Source organism: Galleria mellonella, unplaced genomic scaffold (assembly GCF_026898425.1).
Source record: "Galleria mellonella isolate WM207_F2 unplaced genomic scaffold, CSIRO_AGI_GalMel_v1 utg165, whole genome shotgun sequence".
NCBI lineage: Eukaryota > Metazoa > Arthropoda > Insecta > Lepidoptera > Pyralidae > Galleria > Galleria mellonella.
In genome coordinates, this window is record NW_026442009.1 from 803330 (window position 1) to 826736 (window position 23407).

Sequence of the window (23407 nt, forward strand, 5' to 3'; positions counted from 1 at the left end):
TACTACCAATAATTGCTCGTAGCGAGACCATATAGGACCATAGAGAGTCTTTATAAACGCTTTACAGACAATTTTTTTTTTATTTTTGAATAAATTTGTATAATTAATTATATTCATATGATTCGTCAATATGTACGTGAATACCAAAATATTACAGATATGACTTACAATACTAAAAAAAAATTTAGACTGTTTTGAAAAATTACAATCAGTCGGCTGAACATTTTTAGCACTTGTCATATATGTATATATATCGCTGTTAAGGATTTGTTCTTTCGTCAGCATTATTGCTAATTCAAATGATGGAATGACAAATGAAAATTGAACAAGTTTAATGTGTACTTGCCCAATTTTAACATTTATTTTAGTTTTTACCTGAAGGCTTTGTGGATTTGTGGCTTTTGCATTCTCGAGCGCTATGAAATCCTTCTTTGCCTGAATTTTAGAGATAGTGCACTTTACATTATTGTTGCGCTTATGCAAAGTACAGTGTGACGTGGGCTATTTCCCTATTAGGCACGTAGTTACTATGATAAATGTAAGTATTTCTAACCTACCTACCTACTAGCTATGAAACAGTTTTATATGTTAAGATCATATGCATTAGGATATTATAGAAAAACCATATAAGTACAACATTTCATACAAGTATGTTTGCCCATTTAATTTATAATCAACAAACAAACATCAAAAACAGTTAAGAAAGTGCTTATGTCCTTCGATGGACTGCTTATAAACATTGACATATGTACATACCTATTTATTTTTTTAATCGACTTTAAAAAGAAGGAAGTTCTGATTTCAGTTGTTTTATTTATGTTTATTGCCTCAAAACTCCGTCAGTTCTAAACCGATATGAAAATTTTTTTTTTTACTCTGAAAAGGTAAAAAGAATTTTACCTTGTAGAATCGGTTCAATAATTTAGTTTTTAGATCAAAATAACTAGTTTTGCCACAATTTAATAAAATAACATAATATCTATTAAATAAAACAATAAATCTAAAAGAATTTTATTATAGGTTCATTAACTACTAAATATGCAAATCCGTACATTGTAAATGCGTATATTTTATTTTATGCAAAATAAACAATGAAGGAAGACAGTTTGCAAACGTATGGTTAATTGTTACAAAACGTGTTTAATTTTCATTCGATCCTGCGTTGTCAGCAGTAAACGGACCAAACGAGTAACCTGAAACAGCTACTTCATCCAAACAGTTCTAAATACTAATATATTATACATAACATGTTATCAGGGCCGGATTATCTATTAGGCAGTGTAAATGACTACATAGCCCCTCCCCCCTCCAACGGCTAGAGCCACACTCCGATAAATAGTTTTTCGAAAAAATTTCTTAAAGTGAAAGTTGCATTTAAAGATTTATTAGTAACAAACCCCCAGTTAAATAGGTTGTAGTTTTTTTTTTTTTTTTATGTTACAGCGTCATATTTCAATATACGTCGTAACGCATTTCAAGTTATTATATATAATTTATAATAACTTTTTTTGTGCGATACCTGCCTAAGGACTCCGACATGGTTAATCTGGCCCTGTATGATATTATGTTAGTATCATAAAAAATAAATATAAATTACCTTACCTAAACTTTAGGTAGACTTAATCTTTTTATAATGTAAAATAAAATTATTTACAGATTCACTCGCCTTGATCCTGTGGGACTTGTCAAAAACCCTTAGTGCTCTTTTATTAGTAATGAACTCCCATACTAAAAGTCAATTTTCTCGACAGACGGTTGCGAGTCGAACTGTCAGTCGGTAACTCTATTTTTGTATTACATATTACCATATAATCCTAATAGGTAAATTAGTTTAGGCAGGGTGAAATCGATACTGTCATTAGCATCCTTCCAACGATTAAACTGAATATGTTCTCAAAGAATCGAACCCATACTATAATAAATAATAACCATATATAAATACTATAAACTTTATTTATATTAATATTGCGCGTCTGTTACAAATACAGTACTAGTTAAATATATTTTTGTGGTTTATTGACGTTTATTCTTGTTGTTTCTTAAAAAATATATTTAGTTTTATTAGTAAACATTCTTATATCAATACTAATGATATCAATTTGATCCTGTAGAAGATTTAGTAAATATCCTTCATCCATTTCTTAAGAAAGTATATACCTGAATGAAGCAAATAATAGTTTTTTCATAGCCGTAATACATAAGTTATTCCGTATCAGGTGACAAATAGGAGGTTCTTTAGTGGTACATTGTCTGCGAGTTCGCGTGACCACAGCGAGCGAACTATCGCATGACTACCATAGATCATAAACTCCAGTTTATTAATGTTTTCCAAAGACTTTTTGTTTAACAAACTTTTACCAGGACAATAATATGAACTCATGTAGGTCGATATTATATTTAGGTATACATATAATATTTGATATCTATACGTTTATTGCATAAACAGCACCTACCTAAATTAATAATCGCAGGGTAAAAAGCTCTTCAGTTCTTCAAAAAGTACAATTACAAACATTGAAGTTACCATTTCACCGAGTGACGATTTCAACGACAATATTTGTAAGTAGTGAATAATATAAATTTAAATAAAATTATATAGGTAAATTAAGATAGGCTTAAATCTATACAGATAATATGTACTCTATGGAAAAATACGGGAGTGTCCACAGAAGAAAGAAAATGAAATGGTATTTAACCCCGCGTTATTGGTAGGTATACACTGGCAAGGATCCTGTAAGAGATGATAGGTAAGATTGAAGTAGAGTCATTCGCCGGTCATCATGGCTCATATGATTAGATGAATCTATCATCATCATGATAGTATCTATCATTAGATGATGATAGATTCATCTAATCATATGAGCCGCACAACCGGTTATCCGCAGTGTTATAAAAAAATCATAATTATATATTCAAACAGACTTGTTTACTAACTCTTTTTTGATTCTACTACGAGACTCGGAATGTTAGTTTCTACTGAGAAGAATCCGCAAAATCTTTAAAATCTCTGTTAATATTTTATATATATATATATATATATATATATATATATATATATATATATATATATATATATATATTTCTAGAATATCATGGTCACTTAAAAACACGTGCATGGTTGGTTAATTCATGCGCGTTTGCCATTCAAATTACGTATGAAAACCCATTGGAAACCTTCCTGGTTTTCTGGTGATATCATCACTAGAATAGCCAACTTTTTTTTTTATATAACACAGAGGACAAACGAGCATGCGACTCACCTGACAGTAAGTGACTACCCCCGCCCATAATCACCCGCTACACCAGAGGCATTGCTGATATGCTACCGGCAAATTGATCACACACCCCTCATCTATGATCACTTAACGCTACTTATACCTTGCCGGTACCAATAGTGCATTCCATCGTCATAAAACTGGTTAGTCAGATACTGATTTTGTTCCTCCATCCAGATATTTATACCTATAATTACGTATAGCTCAAACATAGGTAGATGGCGGAAAGGGATTATTAGTAATGCGGATTACCAGTCCCATTGCTACCAATGTTCGGTGTATTCATCAAATGGGCTAACTGAGCTGCCTTTTCATACTCGCCTCTCATCTCTCACTGGTGTCCCGACAGCACATACCTGGCGCATAGCGCAGGCGGGGTTACCATTCTATTATCATCTATTAAAAAAAAAACATAGGTATGTATACATTGCAATCCTTTTTACTAAACTGGTTTTTAAAATCATGTTCCAAACTTAAATGCATGTAGGGCAGGATGCAGACTTGCACAGTCTTAAGTAGATAGTAAAATAAAATCTACAACGTCACTTCTCGTTACTGCTGCCAGTATCCTTTGCTACTACGATAACTTGTTTACGGCAGCCAGAGCAATTATATTGCGAGCGAGAAATTATTGCATTTATACACTTCCAGTAGTTTATATGTGCCTACGTGTATGAGCTGTAATCTGCGTTAATCTAAAACTCCATTCGTAAAAAATTAATACAGACAAAAAACAACGACCTACCTATCGTAATATTTGGATTAAAAATAATGTTTAACTACGATCAGCTATTTGTAAGTGGCTCAAAGAGACGGAGATTCGCAATTTTATTTTTTAACTAGTTTTTATCCGCAAATTCGTCTGCATGACCGAGATGTACTCGTATTAACTGACCAGGATAAAAAGTAGCCTATATCCTTTTTCCTACCGTGTAGTACGTATAAAAATTTTATAGTGATTAGTTAAGCTGTTAAGGCACTATTACGTAACAAACAAACAAACTTACATTTACATATCATATTAATAAGGATGTATTAAATACGCTATTATCTTCGCCAATAATGAATCGATTTGGAATGATTAAATGAATGAAAAATCTTGATTGTTCCCTTCAAAAAATAACAAGAAGCAATATAAAGAAAAAAACAATGAGCGGTCTTATCGGTAAATAGCGATTTTTTCCAGACAAATTTAGAATGAAGCGAAATAATTAAAGTTGCGTCTGGTCAAGGTGTAAGAATAAAATATAATAAGACTAAACAAAGAGGGCTAAAAATAAATTTAAACACAGTGTAAATTATACGCCGATTTTGATATTTTTTTACATTTAATAGAATTTAAATACTTTCCTATTGATTCCATATTAATTTTATGATAGGTTTTACCTATAAAGTATCCACTTGATATGAACATCACAGAATCGTGATACCATTGACGCCCATGACATTCAATATATATGTATTGCACCTAGTGAGGTATTAAGGATAGAGGTATTAAGCTTTTTGTATCAGAGTTTCCACTAGATATTTTGGCCTCTAAAAAACCTGTCTAAATACCTCACAAAAAATTTTACCACTGGGAGATACCTATTGCACTAACTAAAAAATTAACATAAGAAAAATTATTCGGACCCTTGAAGCAACATTTTATAATCTTTTTATCCAATAAGCCTCAAAGCCAATTTCGAATAAAGAGTGAGCAGTTAAAGCCCAAGGTAAAAACACGTTCTCGGCACCAACGCGCTAAGCCACGTACTTTTCATGTAAATTTTAAGCTGTCGGTTTTTGCGAGGATTTCGACCAAATCCGAATTGCTGAGACAATTTTCGAGTAAACTACGGCCAGTCACGCACATATTGTAGGTACCTACCGGAGTATCTAAAGATACCACAGACTTGGATTTAAATAAGTACTTACTTACTTGAGCTCTAGGTAAATTTATTCCAACATAAAATTTATCACATAATGGAAATAATATATTTAGTCACCTTATTTTCTATGCCAAACAATATATTACTATAAAAACAATACCAAACATTGATGAAAATAGCATGAAGGTGCCTACAAATCATAGATTAAGGGTAGTAATAAGGGTAGTAAGATATTTTCAATAATGTACTTACATCATCATTGTAAATAGTTTAGTAACTTAATTTTTATAATATATTAAGTCATTTACTCGCATTGTCTATTAAATTTATGTTCTTAGAAATAAGTAGGTACATAGATGGAATAGACAAGCATTATCTCAATATGACGACTAATTCTCGTTTTCATAATTTGCCATAATTGTTAAACCCTGTAACTACGAGTAGGTACTTAAAATCATGAATACTTAAGTTCCTACCTGCATATCATCAATTTATAACAATTTGTTGACGTTCCACTGATATGAGGCTCTCCTCAAACTCTAAATTTATATATATCGTTACTTTTACAAAAATAATAGATACAATATCTCAATAAATCATAATTTAAAGATATTTAAAACAATTAAATAAAAGCAATATGAATGAATCATCCACATTAATATTCTAACTTTGCTAATAATACTTTGCACGGAAATTCTCAGCGCTAACCATTTCACATAAAGAGGTTGTTCAACAGAAAAAGTTGGCAAATTTGTCTCGCCCGGGGCACACATTATCTCCGCTCATATTACGTTATAAATGGATGTGATTTAACGGAAGCCTCTGTGACTGCAAAGAAAAGAATACCTTTGTTAACGCTTTTTATAAGATAATTATTAAATCGTGTGATATATCTACAGGCAGAAAGCGTGGTGACCTAGTTAAATGTATATCTACTACTTTTTTAGGTAACTAGATTATTATATTCCAATAAAAAATACAGTATTATACATTAAAACTTACAGTGAAGATTAACTAACTTATGCTTAAAACGACGATAAGCTTGCACCCTGCTGTCCTAATTTTGAACAATAAAATGAAACAAAATATAATACTCGTATTTCCCTGCGTTGTAAGTAACCGATTGCCTCTCCACACAATAGAAGAATACAACTATTATTTACTTCTTTTGTTTATTCCTTTCTTATTTGTCCATTTATTCTGGCTAATCGACGTAGTAGAATTTTATTTCGTGTATTCTTTCCCATTTTTTTACTGGTATATTATTCTTCGATTCTACCACAAAATATCTATTCTGTGCTTCTACTATACTTGAGGATGAAAGAATGTGGTGACGCATTGTAGGTACCTATTTGTTATAAAAGGGTATTGTAAAATAAATATACCTTTTCTCAATAAGTTTTGTCATGTTATGATATATAAATAAAAAATGTTTAAGAAAGAAACGCGATTTATATAAGAGGTACATAATATTTTACTTTAGCTTTCAACGACTAGGTACCCAGTAGAATTTATTCTATTCATTTTTCTCGGAGTTAGCAAATCCTTCTGCACTCTGGTCCATCCTGCAGTCGTTATAGTCGCACATTTGGGAATCTGAGGATCATAGAAGCTTTGGCAATGTTACTTTTAAGGATGTTATTTTGTTATTTATATACTATTTCACCTACCAAAAATTTCAAACCAGTCAAGTTTTTAATGTATTTCATATTAAATGTATTTTATTTATGTGTTAAATGTATTTTAGCCATCCACATTTTTATCATAATATATATTAACTCAAACTGTTTAAATTCGTAATACAAATTACTGAATGAATATTGGTTTATTATCTATACGTACATGTTACATACCTAAGTTCATTGATTTGCACGCTACAATAAAAAGACCACTTATAACTAGCGATAAAAACGCAGGAATGTATGATTAAATGAAATTAACATCAAAGCTTAACGATAGGGATTTTTCTCTAAAGTATGAGATACCCTAACTCCACCATGCTTTTGCCTAGCGAAAACATTTTATGGAATCATCTCCTTTATATGGTATAATACATACAATTCATTTTTCTTTTATTTATTATAGAACGCAATCTTCTTTTATGTTTTAGCTTTTAATATCATGGGTCACTGCTTATGAAAAATCGTCCGGAGAAAAAACCTGTATGTATTATAAATAAGTTCAAATGTATGGTAACATTTTTACTGTTTGAAGATAAACCGGATTATACATAATGATTTATCTATACCTATTATCTTTCAGTAAATCTTAGAATTGAATTTGATTTGAACCAAGGACAAAATGAGATACCAGCGCTTCGATTTCGAGACTTCGAGAGTATCTACATAATATATATATATAAAGTATAACATAATAGATATGATTGCACAATTTACTACATATATATATATATATTGATTAATTAATATATATAGATATAATATCATTCGCAAGAATACTGTTATAAATGTAAATGTAATAAAATTATACTGTTAATTATTATAATTTTATTTATAATCTTAAGATGCTTTTAAAACCAACTACAAAAAAAAAACAAGAAATTATACAGACGGTAAATATGTACCAATTTCCTTGAGACCTAAATAATCACGATTTTTACTTTTCATTAAAAAGGTTTAATAAATAGTCCTATTAATAATAATTTGTTACGTTTAAGATTTTTGTTTGTTGTTGATTATTGTATGAATTTTTTTATTATATATGTTTATACAGAAATCACTGAATATACTCAGAGAGCTGCCGAAGATGATATAGATGACATGCCAGGTAAACGTGCAATTAGAGCTGACTCTTCCAGTGACATTGATGAAACAACTGATTCCAAAAATAAAAAACTTTACAGACTAGATTGTAGCAGAAACGATAACCATAAATCAAGTATACAATCTGGCGATAAAGACAGTGATGGTAAATACACACATGTATAAAATTACTCCTTGTGTTACAGACTACAGAAATCACAATTAGACACCAAGCCAAGAAATAACAAACAAATTTTTATATTTATAATATTAGTAACGATAATTTATTAATAATCTGATGCGATTAAGAACTTGTACATAGACAAGTATGCGCTTATACTTGCAGTAACTGTCATCAAAAACACTTTAAACTACAAATTTCTACTGATTTCATTTTAGTTAATGTATGTTATTCATTTAAATTATAAACAATTATCATAAAATCTTAATTTGTAATCAGTTTCCTTTAGAATTAGGTATCTATGGAGGTAATTTGTTTCTATATAGCATGTATCAATTGAAAATCGTCGCAAATTACATTCTACACATTCTTTTGTAGTTCTTGAAGAAACATTTTTTTAAATATCTTTTTTATTAAGATACTCTGCAGTTATGCTTTCAAATGCCATTGGTAAATTCTTTTTTGGATTATTATTGCTTAATTCTACTTAAGTACCACATTAAATGTAGTACTTATCCTCAAACTCGATGAGGGAACTTGTGTTTTTTTCGTATTTCACGTGACGACTACATTCTTACTATTTTTACACAATATTCTGTGTTTCCATTTACTGTCGGTTTAGTTACAAGCAGTCTAAAAAAATACACCTTCGATATTATTTAATATCTAAATTGAATAGGTTATTATTTTAACTAGGACTTTATTTCCAATCTAAATACAAGCAACTAATGTACGTGTGTGTGCCAATTTCTTTCAATACTGACCTCTGAGTCACGTTCATCTAAAATTAATGAATTATTCAGAACCGAGATTCCCACTTCTTTCAATTTTAACTTTTACTCAGTTTATTTGATTAGGTTTAAGATTCTTTTACTGTTCTTTTATATAGGATATTGATTTTAGAAGCTGTTGTGGATGAACCCCATATAGATAATATATTCACCTTGAAACTCTCTTTCTCATTACACTGTACGACAGGAATATGTCTCTGTTTTTTTTTTTCATTTTTTTATTGAAAAATGTGTGTATAAATTAATACGGATATAAGTTGTTATAAGATATTTATAAGGTATACATACTTACTTATATGTGTTTCAACCGTGAAGCAGTTGTGTTTGCATGGCTGTGTTTCGGTTTGAAGGGTGGGATATGGCGTGAATTTACAGGGTACAGAGGAATAACACCTGAGTCTTCAGGAAGGGCAATGTTTGGGAGGTATCATGGGCGAAACAGTATACTCTGTTATGTCCATGGCACTGCTCATGTCTATAGGCGACGGTTACCACTTTCCATTAGGTGGGCCGTCAGCTTGTTTGCCATTCAAAGCTGTATAAAAAAAAATAAAGGTACATATTCATCTCAATAGATGTACTCGTAATATGATTTATGAATATAAATCATTATTATTTAATCTAAATATTACTAATATAAATAAATAAAAAATACTTATAACTAACTTGTATCAGTATTGATCGATAAAAGCGTTACAAACAAAAACCATAACGTGAACATCACGGTATATACCTACTGTGTAATAAGTGCCTACTTTTCGGGCCCATGGCACTTTTTATGATACCACTCTTGATACTAAGATGTCTCTTTTATCAAAGATTATATTGGCTATTTACCTTCAGAATATACAACAATGCACACATACTTATTTTAGTAGTAACAAGCTAATAGCTAAAAGAAAAATAATGTAAGCTGTCACAAATTAAAGTTTACTTCGACAAATGTCTCTACCTCGCGTTTTTATAGACACTTTGTTCGAGATATAACTGGACCATGGAATCAATTTGCAACAGCAGTACTTTCGAAAAGAACACTATATACTACTATACACATATTTGCTCGTAAAATCAGCAATATACCTGAAATTTATCCAAAGTTGCGAGTACTCATGGGCAGCAGAAGTCACTTACCATCACATTAATATATACTCGTTTGCCCTTAGTACTATTAAAAAAAACTTGGTGATTTACATGGCAACTTCACTTGGATGCAACTCACTTAAATTTTTATATAACTCTTAGTACCTTACCATTAATAATACAATAATAATCTATATCTATTTTTATAATGATGGCACCTTATATTCGCAATAAGTATGAAGATATTAAATATCTCATTCGCTACTACATCGGACAAATTTAAATATAATACAACCATCCATGTTCTGAAGTAGTAAATGCATACAAGTTTCAATTGCAGTTTATGTTATTATACTACAATTTTAAAAGTTTATGGTTACGGACACTTGAAACACTTGCTCGGATAGATGGCAGACTGAAATAAAATATGTACGTATGTATTATCAAATTTAGTCAAATCTATATCATACTATGAAAGAAAAACAGTAAGTTCGAACAAAAAAATATACAGAAAAATATTTCAAACATATCATAAGATATTACTAATATGTCATAGATATATTTTGAACCGAATTCATAAAATGAGGAGTTCCTCAGTTCGGTATTATTTTTTTTTATATTTGTTACCTCATAACTCCATTAGTTATAAACTGATATAGAATTTTTTTTTGTCTGGATAAAGGATATTCTTTCAGATTGTTTCCATAGAAATATTATCGACGTCGGTTTAATAGTTTAATTTTTAAATCAAAATAACTGATATTGCCACAATGGAAATCGGTTATTTTGTGGAACACATCACAATCTTAAATTATATTATAAAGCGTTATTATATTAAGACTATCTAATATATTATTTCTACTTAAAGATAATATATTTACAGGCAGTATATTCGTACATGCTAGGTAAATGTAACACTCAACTTTCCTACATTACACTGAGCATATTTTAATCCATGTGGTAAGCCAAACATCGGCTTTTATCTGTAATTTTGATGTCGAGTCAGATTATAATCCACCATTTTTACAATTTGCTGTATAAACTACAATTTTATTAATTGCTATCTAAAGTAATATTATTTAGAAGAAACATTTTAATTATTTGTTTGTAATGAATAAACTGAAAAAATACTTAACTGATTTTAAATATTTTTTCACCTATATGTAGTAATTACATTATAAACTATTATTATGGGATATGTATTTTTTTTATAATTTACTAATCTTTAAACCATTTTCATTCAAATCCGTTTAGCCGTCTGAGAGAAGATAATCGAGCATATTCTAACTAGGTCCTTAATTATTTTGTATAATAAGTTTTTTATTTGTATTATTATTTCTAAACAAGCATTTGTTTAGAAAATTTTATTAGAATGTTTGTTTCATAAATTCGAATATCGAATATCCGAAGCAACGTCCATAATTCCACTTACAGAAGTTGGCATTACCGGGGAGTCTATAAAACACCTTTATTATTATCCAAACAATAACAAATCGATTTAAACTTGCCAAATCAACCGTTGTGGCGAGCAATTTATTCAACGTAATAGTGTAATTTTGCAGACTCCTGGTAATATCTTGCGGTGAGTTTGACCGAACTCGGTGGTGTCGTGATAGACGGCTGGCTGTAACGTTGTTGTTACTTTAACATGATACCTAACTTCTACGTGATCTATTGTAGATCTTTATATTATTTATTCTTATGAATCCTACTCCTGCTAATATTAAATTTCGAGACTGATGTGTTACCTACACATTATACATATCAGTGAATTTTTATGTCGTTTGAAATACCAGACAACCAGAGAAAAGTGGTAACTTTTGGATAAATCCCAGAAGTCCCAGAAGTCCCAGTCCATAGTAATAAACGGTATTCTTCTAACTTTGGGCCCTGTGAAACACGGGCATGTGAGCAGAGCTACTTGGCGACAGACATACAAGTACGACAGTGGAAAATGACAAACGTCTTTTGTACAAAGCCTTCATTGGAAGAACCTGTATATAATTTTAATACTATATTTTACGCACAACCACCCATATACACATAAACAGGACAAATTAATTGACCTCTATAAAAAGTAGCCTATGTTCTTCTGCATCTCAAATGCTACATATTGTATGCCGAACATGGCACGTATGAAATGGAGCAATTAAAGCGTCGACTGTAAGATAAAAGCACCATGAGATAACATTCAAATAAACTCCTACACCTCCTATAAACAAAATGCCTATATAAAAAAATAATATACATTTTCAAAGATAGGGCTCTTCATCCGTCTAATTGTCATTTTTCCATTACTAAACACAGCTTCCTTTGCTACATAGGCGTTGAATAAAGAACGATACTGAATCACCTGTTTCCAATGAAGTGCCCATCAATAATTCTATATGAGAAAAGTTACTAATATAATAAAATTATAACTAGATAATGTCTAGTTATGATGGAAGATGTTTAAGAAAAATTATTATGAGACGTCTTAATAAGACCAATAGATATATTTTTTTTTAGAAATCATGTCTGTTTGTCTCTCTATATGTTTGTTTCGGCGTCACGTATAAACTACTGCGCCAAATTAGACGTTGTTCTCACAGTTGTGTTCCTAAAATTCTAGTACATTCTTTATTTTGATTCGCCATCAAAAGGTAGTGTATTTCATTAATTCTCTTCTGAAATCGATGTGTACGAAGCAGCGCGCGTAAAACTAATTGTTTAATAAATCTTGAATGGTACAAAACATAAAACTGTCAAGCTTACATGCAAAAATATTCGTAGGATAGATCATGTATGTGAACTTAAGACGCGGTTTGATTGTTTGCCTGATGGCATTATCACCAACTGTAAAATTTATACGACATGTAAACTCTCTTATGCGTACTAAGATACCCTACAGAGGAATGATTTATGCCTGAAAGATGAAATCTGGATATGCATAATGTCTTTCATCTTGTACTTACAGTTTTATGGACCTCATATTAAGTACTTTTAAACTTGATTAAGTTAAACTAATTTTAGATGCTAATATTATAGAAATTGGACAATAAGTAAAGATTTTTTAAACTGTATTCAGTGCATGATCACATTATCACTAATGTAATGCTTTGGCTACATAAATTAGAAGCACAGAACTATCAAGTAAGGATGCTAATGGAAGATAAACGTGATTGAATAACATTCTTTTAAACTTATTTTGTAACTTCCACATTAATCATATTAGTAGATTTAATTGTATTCTGTGAATATTTTATTGAACTAGGTGTTATTCTGCGGAAATTCATATCACTATTTAGGTGATTAGAATTATTTTAAAACGTAGGTATAAACTTTATAAAAGGGTATAAAATAGGGCAAAACGACGTAAAATGACTCATTCGCAGTTTAGACGCCGAAAGGTTTACACTAGGCTCCGAGAAGCGATCTTTTAAATTTACCTGAAGATGCCTCGTTTAGAGGTGAAACACGTGTCGCAAAACGTGCGTGGACGGAATGGCGGTCAAAGATTAATATAAGAGACTATAGAACTTCTGGTAATCTTCGAGTATTGGCAGTCGCACTAATTGTTAATTGCTAAAGAATTTAACAAATTAATTATAATCAACTAACCAGTTTAGCCTGTAAGTGTGACGCGTGAAATATGATTATAATATAGATAACATAATTAAATATATTTAGGATAGATGAACAATAATTATCTGTGTACCAAATTTCATTCAGATCCGTTCAGCCGATTGAGCGTAATTTGAGAACAAACTTAATTATTAACGACATAAATACAGCAATGCTGTATTTATGTCGTCACAGCGTACAAGTATTTTAATATATTACTTGCAAAATAAATAGAAAGCAAGATTATTATTGATACTATTAGGTAAATACCTAAGTAAGTATCTAGACTTAAAACATACAAATATACTTAGGTAAAATTACAGAACATGGTTCTGCTGTAGCGATGTTGATTATTCTCTCTATCTCACCGGTAGCTACTAGTAGTAATTTAATTATTCAAAATGTATAAAAGAGATGGTGTTATTCTGATATCTAGGGAGTTAATTAACATATCTCCAGTCTGTTTTCTTAGATCCGGATGTACTAAAAGCACTGTAGAGATGCTGTTTTCCGGTTCGCCGCCCCGAGACATTGGATTAAAAGGTGCAGTTTATTCAGATTTCTTTCACAGCCCAAACAAATTTAAATTAGGTAATTGATCACACGTTTCTAACATCACCAAACAAATCAATTGATTTTGTATAGTCGATAAGTATGCTAATAATAATAAAATTATACTTAATAGGAAATTAAGAATAATTGTATATATATAAGAACTTGTTTTTATTATATATAACACCTATTATTACTATCGCTAGGCAATAATGTATTGGGCAATTTTAATTCACAATTATAATTTAGATTGCACATAAAATACTAAAATCTCCAGATGAATAATTAACTTCACAATAATTGCTTGAGTACTTATGCCCCACTCATATTTCTGCAGCTAAACAGTACTTGATTGAAAAAGTGGGATATGGCAGTAAAATTACAAGGTGTAGTTAGTCCTTAGGAATAGGAAAACATGAGTAGGTGCCAGGGGCATCAATGTATTTTGTGATATGTTTATGTCTATAGGTAATGATTACTACTTTTTATGAAGTGGCACATCAATATAAATGTATATAAAAAAAAAAATAACCAGTTTTTGATCCAAGGGATATAGGTATCTGCGTTGGATTTCAAGAAATATTACTCTCTGATTATGAATCAATTTAGATGCTGAACCTAAGACTCTGAAACTTATAATTGAATTCCGAATCCTTATTGAATAGGTAACAGTCAAAATCTACATTAAATGAATATTCCAAAGGAATTAAGAATTGAAAGGTGCAGAATATAATGGGAGCCTAAACTATTCATTCTTTTTTTCGTGAAAGAACGGCGAGGTTTAGCGCTAGGTTTTTACATTGAACGTTTTTGATAAGATTTCAGTTTTTTTTAGGTACGATGACAAATTTTACCAGACTTCTTTATAATTTCTATTTATCTAACAATTTATTATTCTATACAGTGTGTCACGGTTTATCCCCATAACTCTTACAATACAAAGTGGATTGCTATGAAATGTTTCAGAAAGACGTTTGATAAATTTCGATGATGGCACTTAAAGATGTTTATTTCTCAGTTTAACTTTTGGCGAGTCATCCCAAAACATGAAACATTTTGAGAATTGGAATATTTTCTTCAGATTGTCATCAATTAAATAAAGTTTATTTAGGTAAAAAAAAAATAAGAATTAACAAAATATAATACCTAAAAAAATACAAGATAAACTGGAAAAAACTATCTCAAACTTATGAGTTTAAAGCATCAACATGAAGATAGCGCTATTTTTTTTTAAGAAAAGTTTCTTCGATACTTTTATAAGCTCATTGCTTCTTTGCCAACTTCAAGAGTCTTTGACTAACTAGGTAGTCTCTACTAAGTCATTAAACTTCATTTTATATTTCTCCATGCCTTTGACGAATATAGTTACTACATACTTAGGTACCTGTTACGAATGTTCGAAACTTTCATAGGTGGTATAAATATACCTAAGCAAATAAATATTCTATCTAATAATTATTACTACCTTACTTACATGTACTTATTAGATGTTTATTATATGTTTATGTACATATTGGAGTTTGTTACTCTTAGATACAAAATTTGCCCACACAACATGCAATATTTTATATACCTACTGATTCACGCAAAGCTACGGAATATAGCTAGTATAAAACTATAATACGATACTACTCGTACTACACATAAGTAAAGACAGTACCTAATAAAGTTACGTCTGTTGATACTACCTATACTTACAACTTTTTAGATTTTCGACTTCGCCATTTACCACCATAAAATTGATTCATTAAAATATTATTTACTCCACGGACCCTCAAATCTTTTAACCTGCAATAGCGAGCATCGCATGCAGTGTGAGAGGGTAACCCTTCCAACTCCTTTTGTTTTATTATCTGAGATTCTTCCACTTGGGCATCAGTTGCTATGGCCACTTTGGAAATCGCTCAATAGATTTCGTACCCAGGTCGGCCCATGTAAGAATAATGTGCATAGGTGAGATTCTCCGTGGGACCGTCCTCAGATTTGCGGTGAAATACAAACCATGGTCTACCTACTATCTTATCCTGCCTACCTTACCAGCTATTTATTGCAGAACTTAGGGAACGCCACAGAAAATGCAGTCCAGGTGGACTGCTTTTTCTGTGTCAAGTTCTGGACTCTATTGTTTTGCCATCGATTCGCAAAGAAGAATTTTTATTAGCTTATGGCCGCAATTCATATATCTGGATTTTGCGAGTAAGTTACGACTAACAGCTGGCACATCAAGATAAGACATACACCAGATTTTAAGTTAAATCTTCAGGAACACAAATGTGAAAACCCCATTTAATTTAGTATAATATCTTTTATACGATATCGGGACAAACAGACAGAGAGGCAAAAATTCTAAAAAATATTATTTTTAGTTCTATTGATTAAGTTTTCTATAATATCTCTTAAGTACAGATATCGTCTAATTACCATTTTCAACCGCCTCCAAAAAAGAGGTTTTCAATTCGGTTGTATTTTTTTTTTTTTTGTTTATTATTTCATATGACGTTCAATAACAGAATTATGTAGTACATAACGCTATCATTTATAAACCGATATGAATAGTTATCCTTTTATTTGAAAGAATACACTTTCAGACTGATTCCATAGTAATATTGTCTAAATCAAAATAACTGGTCAGACCGCGATTCAAATCGATGTTATTTTATAAAACATAATTTTATATTATATTATATTAATAAGATAAACACTAGGCATCAAGTCGTACAGGGAGGTTAAAGACATGGTTTGAAATGGAGCTGGCTAAAAAAATGCATGAATTAATTGCACTGATAAAAAGAAACTCTTAAATGAAAAGAGAAAGAATAACATAAGATGATATAATAGACACATACATAATTCAATTGAAGCCTATAAAATCAGACAGCTAAACGTCATAAAATCGTAAAATGAGTTAACTGTGGCGCCATCTAGTTTAATTAGTTAAACACGCTTTGGTGTATACAATTTACTAACAAATGCAGCAAAATCTCTAGCTAATTCGGTTTAAAAACTGACATTGGTATCAAATACAGCTACATGCCAACCACTAAGAATTAAATATAGCTAAAAATTATGCCCGCCAATCAGAAATTTGGATCTTGCATTAAGCTGTCTTTGATTTTATGGGCTTCAATTATAGAAGAAAATTTACCTATCTAACAAAAAGGAAACTTTACTGTAAAAGTAGTAAAATTTTACTTAATTCCCTACATTTAATTTGTTTGCTCTTTGATTATTCTTCATTATTAACTTTTAGATATTCGCGTTGCATGGTTTGATTTATAAGAGACGAGAATAAACGAGATCATTTAGGTAAAATAAAATATTTTTTCTGGATTATCTTGGCGATTCAACCAGGTAATACTAGCCATCATCATAAGTAGGCTAACGTAGCGCTATCGAAGTAGATTTTTTTTTGTTTTACCCACTCATACTCAGACTCAAAGTAAGGTGACATGAACCAGCTTTGAGATATAAGTAAAGATAAAAATAAGGTCTGACACTAATGTACTCCTAACCTCTCAACTGTGTGGTGTCCGCTGAGCGGACATATAGGTAATAATGTCATATCTAAACTAGCTTGGCGATAAGCTTAAATTATTGTAAACAAACCACCTCTTGTCCCTAACGCCAAGAATGTACGTAAAAATAATGAAATAGGAGACCCACTTAAGTGTCAATTGAAGAGGGACTTTTTTTGGTCCATGTTTATAAACAAGTGCTGTATAAAAAAAATGTATTGCAACATAAGCCATTTTATTTTTATTTTATCAAGTATATAATATTGTACAAAAAATATATAATTTTACATCTAGCAAGGTCTTAGTTTTTTAATAATTAAAAAATAAAGGGTAATTTATAAATGACTCCATTTTATTTCTTATAGAACAGTTGCAATGCAATTCAAGTCAAGTGTAGTATAAAAAATTACAAAAGGAATCTAGTTGAAATATAAATCTAATTTGAATTTTGTATAATTCCAATTAGATTTAGGAAAAATCAAGTTTTTTTAAACCTATACGCTAAAAATACCTAGTCTGTGTAAAGTCCGCTCACAGGACGCCACAGATGTGGATTTTCCACCATTTTGCATGACACAGTTGAAAGGCTAACACAGTCAATAATATGATTTTTTAATGGATGACAATGGAATGGTAACCCCTCCTGCGCTATCGAGATACGCTAACGGGGCACCAGTGAAGGATGATAGGTGTGGATGAAGCAGGTCAGTTGGCCCATCGTGACGAATTCAACAAGAATTGTTCACGATAGTTTCCAGGGGGAACCACATGGAGGTCGACCTAACAGGGCATATTACTAGCAATAAAGCTGTCAAACTCCATTGGTAACAATCCCTTTCCTCCTCAACAATATGATTAGGCAGTCGAAGGATAAATGAATCTTACATTAAAGATAGCAATTCTTAATATATGATTGTTCTTAAGTGCCACTTATAAGACAAGAAAGATAAGAAATACAATAGATAATATATGGCAACGTGCTTGAATTAAGTAGCTTGACTATTTACACTTGTCAATTGTCTATAACAGTGTTATATGCTCTTAGATTAGGTTATATCTAAGGGTTATATTGGCGTACAATCAATATGTTAATGTGACAATGACAGCTAATCTCATATTGTCACATCAATTGTCAATGTTTTGAACTGATGTCAAAAATCTCTTGCAGAACGATCTAAATATCTTAATAGAGTATTATTTACAGTTTTTTTTACGATTTCATAATTAATTGAATACGGTGCTGTTTTACAATAATGGTATAAACAATTAAATTAAAAAGGTTTCTCTCGCTAAAAACAATAAACGATGCTGCTGTATCATGACATCTGTTTGTTTTGATCCAAAATTACTTTAATTTCTAATAGATTTTATTATAAACGCATCATAATGGAAGGTGGAGAATGGAGGAATAGTATTATTAGCCAACTACAGGCAAGAAATAAATACGAAACTGGAGCTTTTCAGGATATTATATCATTTCGTAAGTAACATAACCTTTTCACTACCTTTGTTTAACTTGTTGACAGTATTTAAATATTTTATTGTGTCTTGCTTCCTAGACGTATTTAATAAAAACCATCTTATCTATTGGACGATGTGTATATTGTGTCAATACACAAAATAGTAGTTGTATGAGACAATATTAATACTACTTCCAATAAAGTTATATAAAAACTGATTATAGATAATGATTATTTATTTTATAATTAGTATTAATTATGACGTAAATAGCCATTATCTATAACGAATATAAAATAATACTAACTAGTATTAAAATCAGCTTAAATTTATTTACATTATATATACCTATCTAATGTATTTAGCTATGTAAACAAAGCAACTACTTAAGCTGTTTATAGTAAGTACTGTGAACCTTTTTTGTATATATTAATTTGCATCTATTTCACAATTGCTGGTTAGTCAAACAAAATAAATTATTCATCACACATTCTATTAGCCAACTCTTGAATTTGTTAGTTACTTATTTGTATTCTAGATGTATTAATTGTAATAGTCATAATATTTGCTAAGAGTAAACAAAATAATTATAGATTTCACTGACAGTTATCATTATAATTAAACACCTCATGGTATTTTAATGAAATCCCAAATAAAATAATAACAAAATTAATAACTAATTGAAAAATTCACAACATAATTGCTAACCAACAATAACTTAACCTTGATAATAAAAATAGATTTATTTTATTTATAAATGTGAAAGTTTGTAATGATGGATGGCTGTTCGCTACTCATTCTTGTAAAAACTATTGAATGGATTTCAATTAAATTTTGTGCATAAGTTTATCCTAGCGTAGCACATATAATATTTTATATACTGATTCATGTGGGCAAAGCCTAAAGATATATCTAATTAAAGTAAAAATTTTTACTCAAAGTATTCATGATCATTTAATTATTCTAATAAATTATTGAAATTTATGAAGTTATATGGATATTTAATTATAACTCAAACAGCTAAATGATTTTTGATTTATATTCAATTACTCAAACTACACAATACATTTAAATCTAAGTAGGTAGACAGTTCAATCATAATAATTTCTTAAATTAACACAATAGACATTATTTTTCCTAATATATGCAAACAAAGCTGTAATATGTAAATGCAAAATTTTATAAGACTATTTAATCTGTTCAAAATTTTTAAAAGGATGATGTGCACCTGAAGTATAAATTAATTAATTTCATATAAATGACATTTCATATAGGTAGACTATTTTTGACAAAAACAATCTAATATTTGTAACTTCAATTTTTCTACTATTTTTTTTTTCAGAAAGCAGACTTTTTGACAATGTTAACACACTTAAAAATGAAAACTTGCAGCTAACTTTGATCAATGAAAGAATCAAATATTCCAATGCAGACAGTGTGATATCAAGTGGAGGTCAGTAATAAGAGCTAATATAATTGCTTATAATCTTATTTTAAGTATTTTTTTATTGAACTTCACTTAATTAAATCAGTCAATTTATTCTATGTTATTCTTTTTCTTCATTTCACCCAATAAGAAACTTTTACAATCTGCCTCAATTTTTACATCTGTTCTCTTAAATTTAGTAGTGTTGAAAAGGTATTCAATGTATTTCTATTGACATATTGATATCATATTGATATTGTGTTAAAAACTTGTGTGGTCAGTTTGCTGAATTGTACTAATAATTTTATAAGAAATTTTTTAATAGCTTGTTAATAGTTTTAGATAGATAGTAAACTTATTCTATATGTACCCTATATGTGATTGTTTATGTTGTTCTGAAATAACTTTCTACCTACATCATATTAAACAAGATTAATTTTACAGTAATTATAGTGTATCACAGAATGTTTAGTAGGTACTCACTTTACAATGTAATATACTTTTTTTTTATTTTATGCCTACAATTGTTTCTATTTTAAGTTTGTGTGACTGTGACATCCTTTGACTATATAATTTTTTTATGTAATTGTTAAATATTTAAATAAAAAATGGAAAAAAGTATTGCAGAGTGGGATGTCGTCTGGACTGGTATGTGATAATACTATTTTTAGGAAATTTGATCTCTTAAATATATTAATTATATGTTAAAAAGATCATTAAGTTAGAACTCAAATCTTTCCTCAATTCATACCCTGTAAGATCTAGCTTGGCGTAAAAATTTAAATGTTTGGATCTGTAAGTATTTTGCATAAAAAGTAATTTAAACTTTATTTTTTATCCTTATCACATTACTATGGTCAAACTGTACATTCATGTTACCTATATCAAGGTTTCAGATATAAATACCTATTTAAAGATCTTTTAAACCTTGAATATGAGATAGATATTCTAATATCAAATTACTAGTATTTTGATATTGCGCAGTTGTGTTCTGAGAGTTGTGTGTATATAGAAATATAGTGTTTTACGGCTCAGCTTTACTCTTTAGTAAATTTTTATTTATATGTTTAAAAAAATATTTTTCAGCTGTTGGAGCTACTGAAAAGATACAATCCCTGGAGCAAAAAATTCTGGCACAACAAGAAGAATTGACTTCCTTACACAGACGTAGAGGAGAAAGTGCACAGCAAATAATAAATTTAAATACCAGGGTACATGATTTAGAAAAACAACTTCAAAATAAAGATGTTGTGTAAGTGTCACTGCTACACGAGTATTTTTTTTTAACAAAAGACTAGAAAGTTTAATAAAATGGAGGCCAATCCTGAGGAACTGTCCCATAAACTTATTTCTAAAACATAGTTTCTCAACCGGGAGGGTTGCAACCTTTGGAGGGGTCGCATTTGTTGTTAATGGGGTCTCAGTTTGTTGAAAAGTTATAAGACCTCAAAGTTCTATTCTATGCTATTCTAATGGACAAGAGTATTGCTAATATATTTATTTAGTAATTTTCGATATTCATAAGTAAATTAAGTAGGAAAGTATATTTTTAGTAATTAATTAATATTATGTATATGAAAAATGAACTTAGTTGACTTTTGTCATCAATTGTTATCTACCTATTGTTAAGGTTAATTATTATAAATTTGTAGTTAGTGACGAAGTTGCAAGACTTTACGTAACCTTTTGGCTGGATGCTGAGGTGCCATTTCTCTAAACCTATCTCTAATAATAATATTTTATATATAATATAGACTGTAATTTCACGCAATTATCAAATTGAAATATTAAGTTAGGAAATAAGTTTAGAAAAATTTAATTTATATTGCTTATAAAAAAAATTAGTTTAATATCAAATACAATAAGAGATATATGTCGTAAATAATGATTCTGTTTCGAAGATATAAATTAGATAAAGTGTTTATAAAACAATGCATATTACTAGGTTAACCAAGTATAAATTACACTTACACATGAATCACCGATATAAATTTGTCTTACCATATACAACATACACACATATATAATACATACTCACATAATATAATAATAATCAGTCTGGAACAACACCTCAACCTCCTTATATTCAGCAGTGAACAGTTAAAGGTTAATGAAAAGGTACACAGACTCTCAAGTTGAGAATGAAAATAGCAATTTAAATAAATAACATCTCAAAGAGATCTCGTTTAACACTAACCCAGATTTTTATTGAATTATGAAGTGTTTGATATAATATCTGTTAATATTACAGAATATCAGAAAATACTGCTGTGATAGCATCTTTGAGAGCAGAGATTCAAATGTATGAAAACAATATGGCTGAGTTACAGGGATTAAATCAAGTTCTAAGAGATGAACATCAAGCTTTACAAATAGCTTTTGCTGCAATTGAAGACAAATTAAGGAAAGCACAGGTTTGTTATATTTTTCAACCAACTTCAAAAAAGGAGGTTTTATCTGAAAGAATTTTTTTATACCACAAAGGTGGCAAATGAACACACAGCCCGTCTGATGGTAAACAATAATTGTAGCCTATGGACACCTGCAACATTCACGTGTCGGCAACGCGCACGTGACAGGGGTGCCAGGTACCTTGAAGAAACCTTAATATACTCTTCTCTTTTAAAGAACATTCCACAGCAATTGTAGTCAAATATTCGGAAATAGACTTTCAAAATTTATACAAGTATAACATTATACGAAATGGCGCTGAATATATTACAAAGCGCCATCTAGTCCCAAGTGTTTACAACACAAAGTTTTTTTTGTTTTTACTATAAGTACTAGACAACATTATACATACTGTTACACAATATAATAGGCATGTGCATTAATATTGTATTGTATTTAATGTTGTTATACCTATATGTTATAATGCAATATGCTGTTGGTG

General features: G+C 30.0%; 2 protein-coding genes across 3 annotated transcripts in view; both read left to right on the plus strand.

Annotated features, from left to right (window-relative positions):
* The window catches only part of LOC113519028 (uncharacterized), a 404087-nt gene that overhangs the window by 61431 nt on the left and 319249 nt on the right, over nucleotides 1-23407 (plus strand). The gene's annotated exons all lie outside the window — the stretch shown is intronic.
* Nucleotides 18772-23407, plus strand: part of LOC113519027 (autophagy-related protein 16-1) — a 223749-nt gene continuing 219113 nt past the window's right edge. For both annotated transcript variants that reach the window (XM_052892770.1, XM_052892771.1), the window contains exons 1-4: nucleotides 18772-19110; nucleotides 20431-20541; nucleotides 21601-21766; nucleotides 22766-22928. In XM_052892770.1, coding sequence (XP_052748730.1) covers nucleotides 19017-19110; nucleotides 20431-20541; nucleotides 21601-21766; nucleotides 22766-22928 — 534 coding nt within the window. In that variant the 5' untranslated portion in view covers nucleotides 18772-19016. The remainder of the gene's footprint in view (nucleotides 19111-20430; nucleotides 20542-21600; nucleotides 21767-22765; nucleotides 22929-23407) is intronic.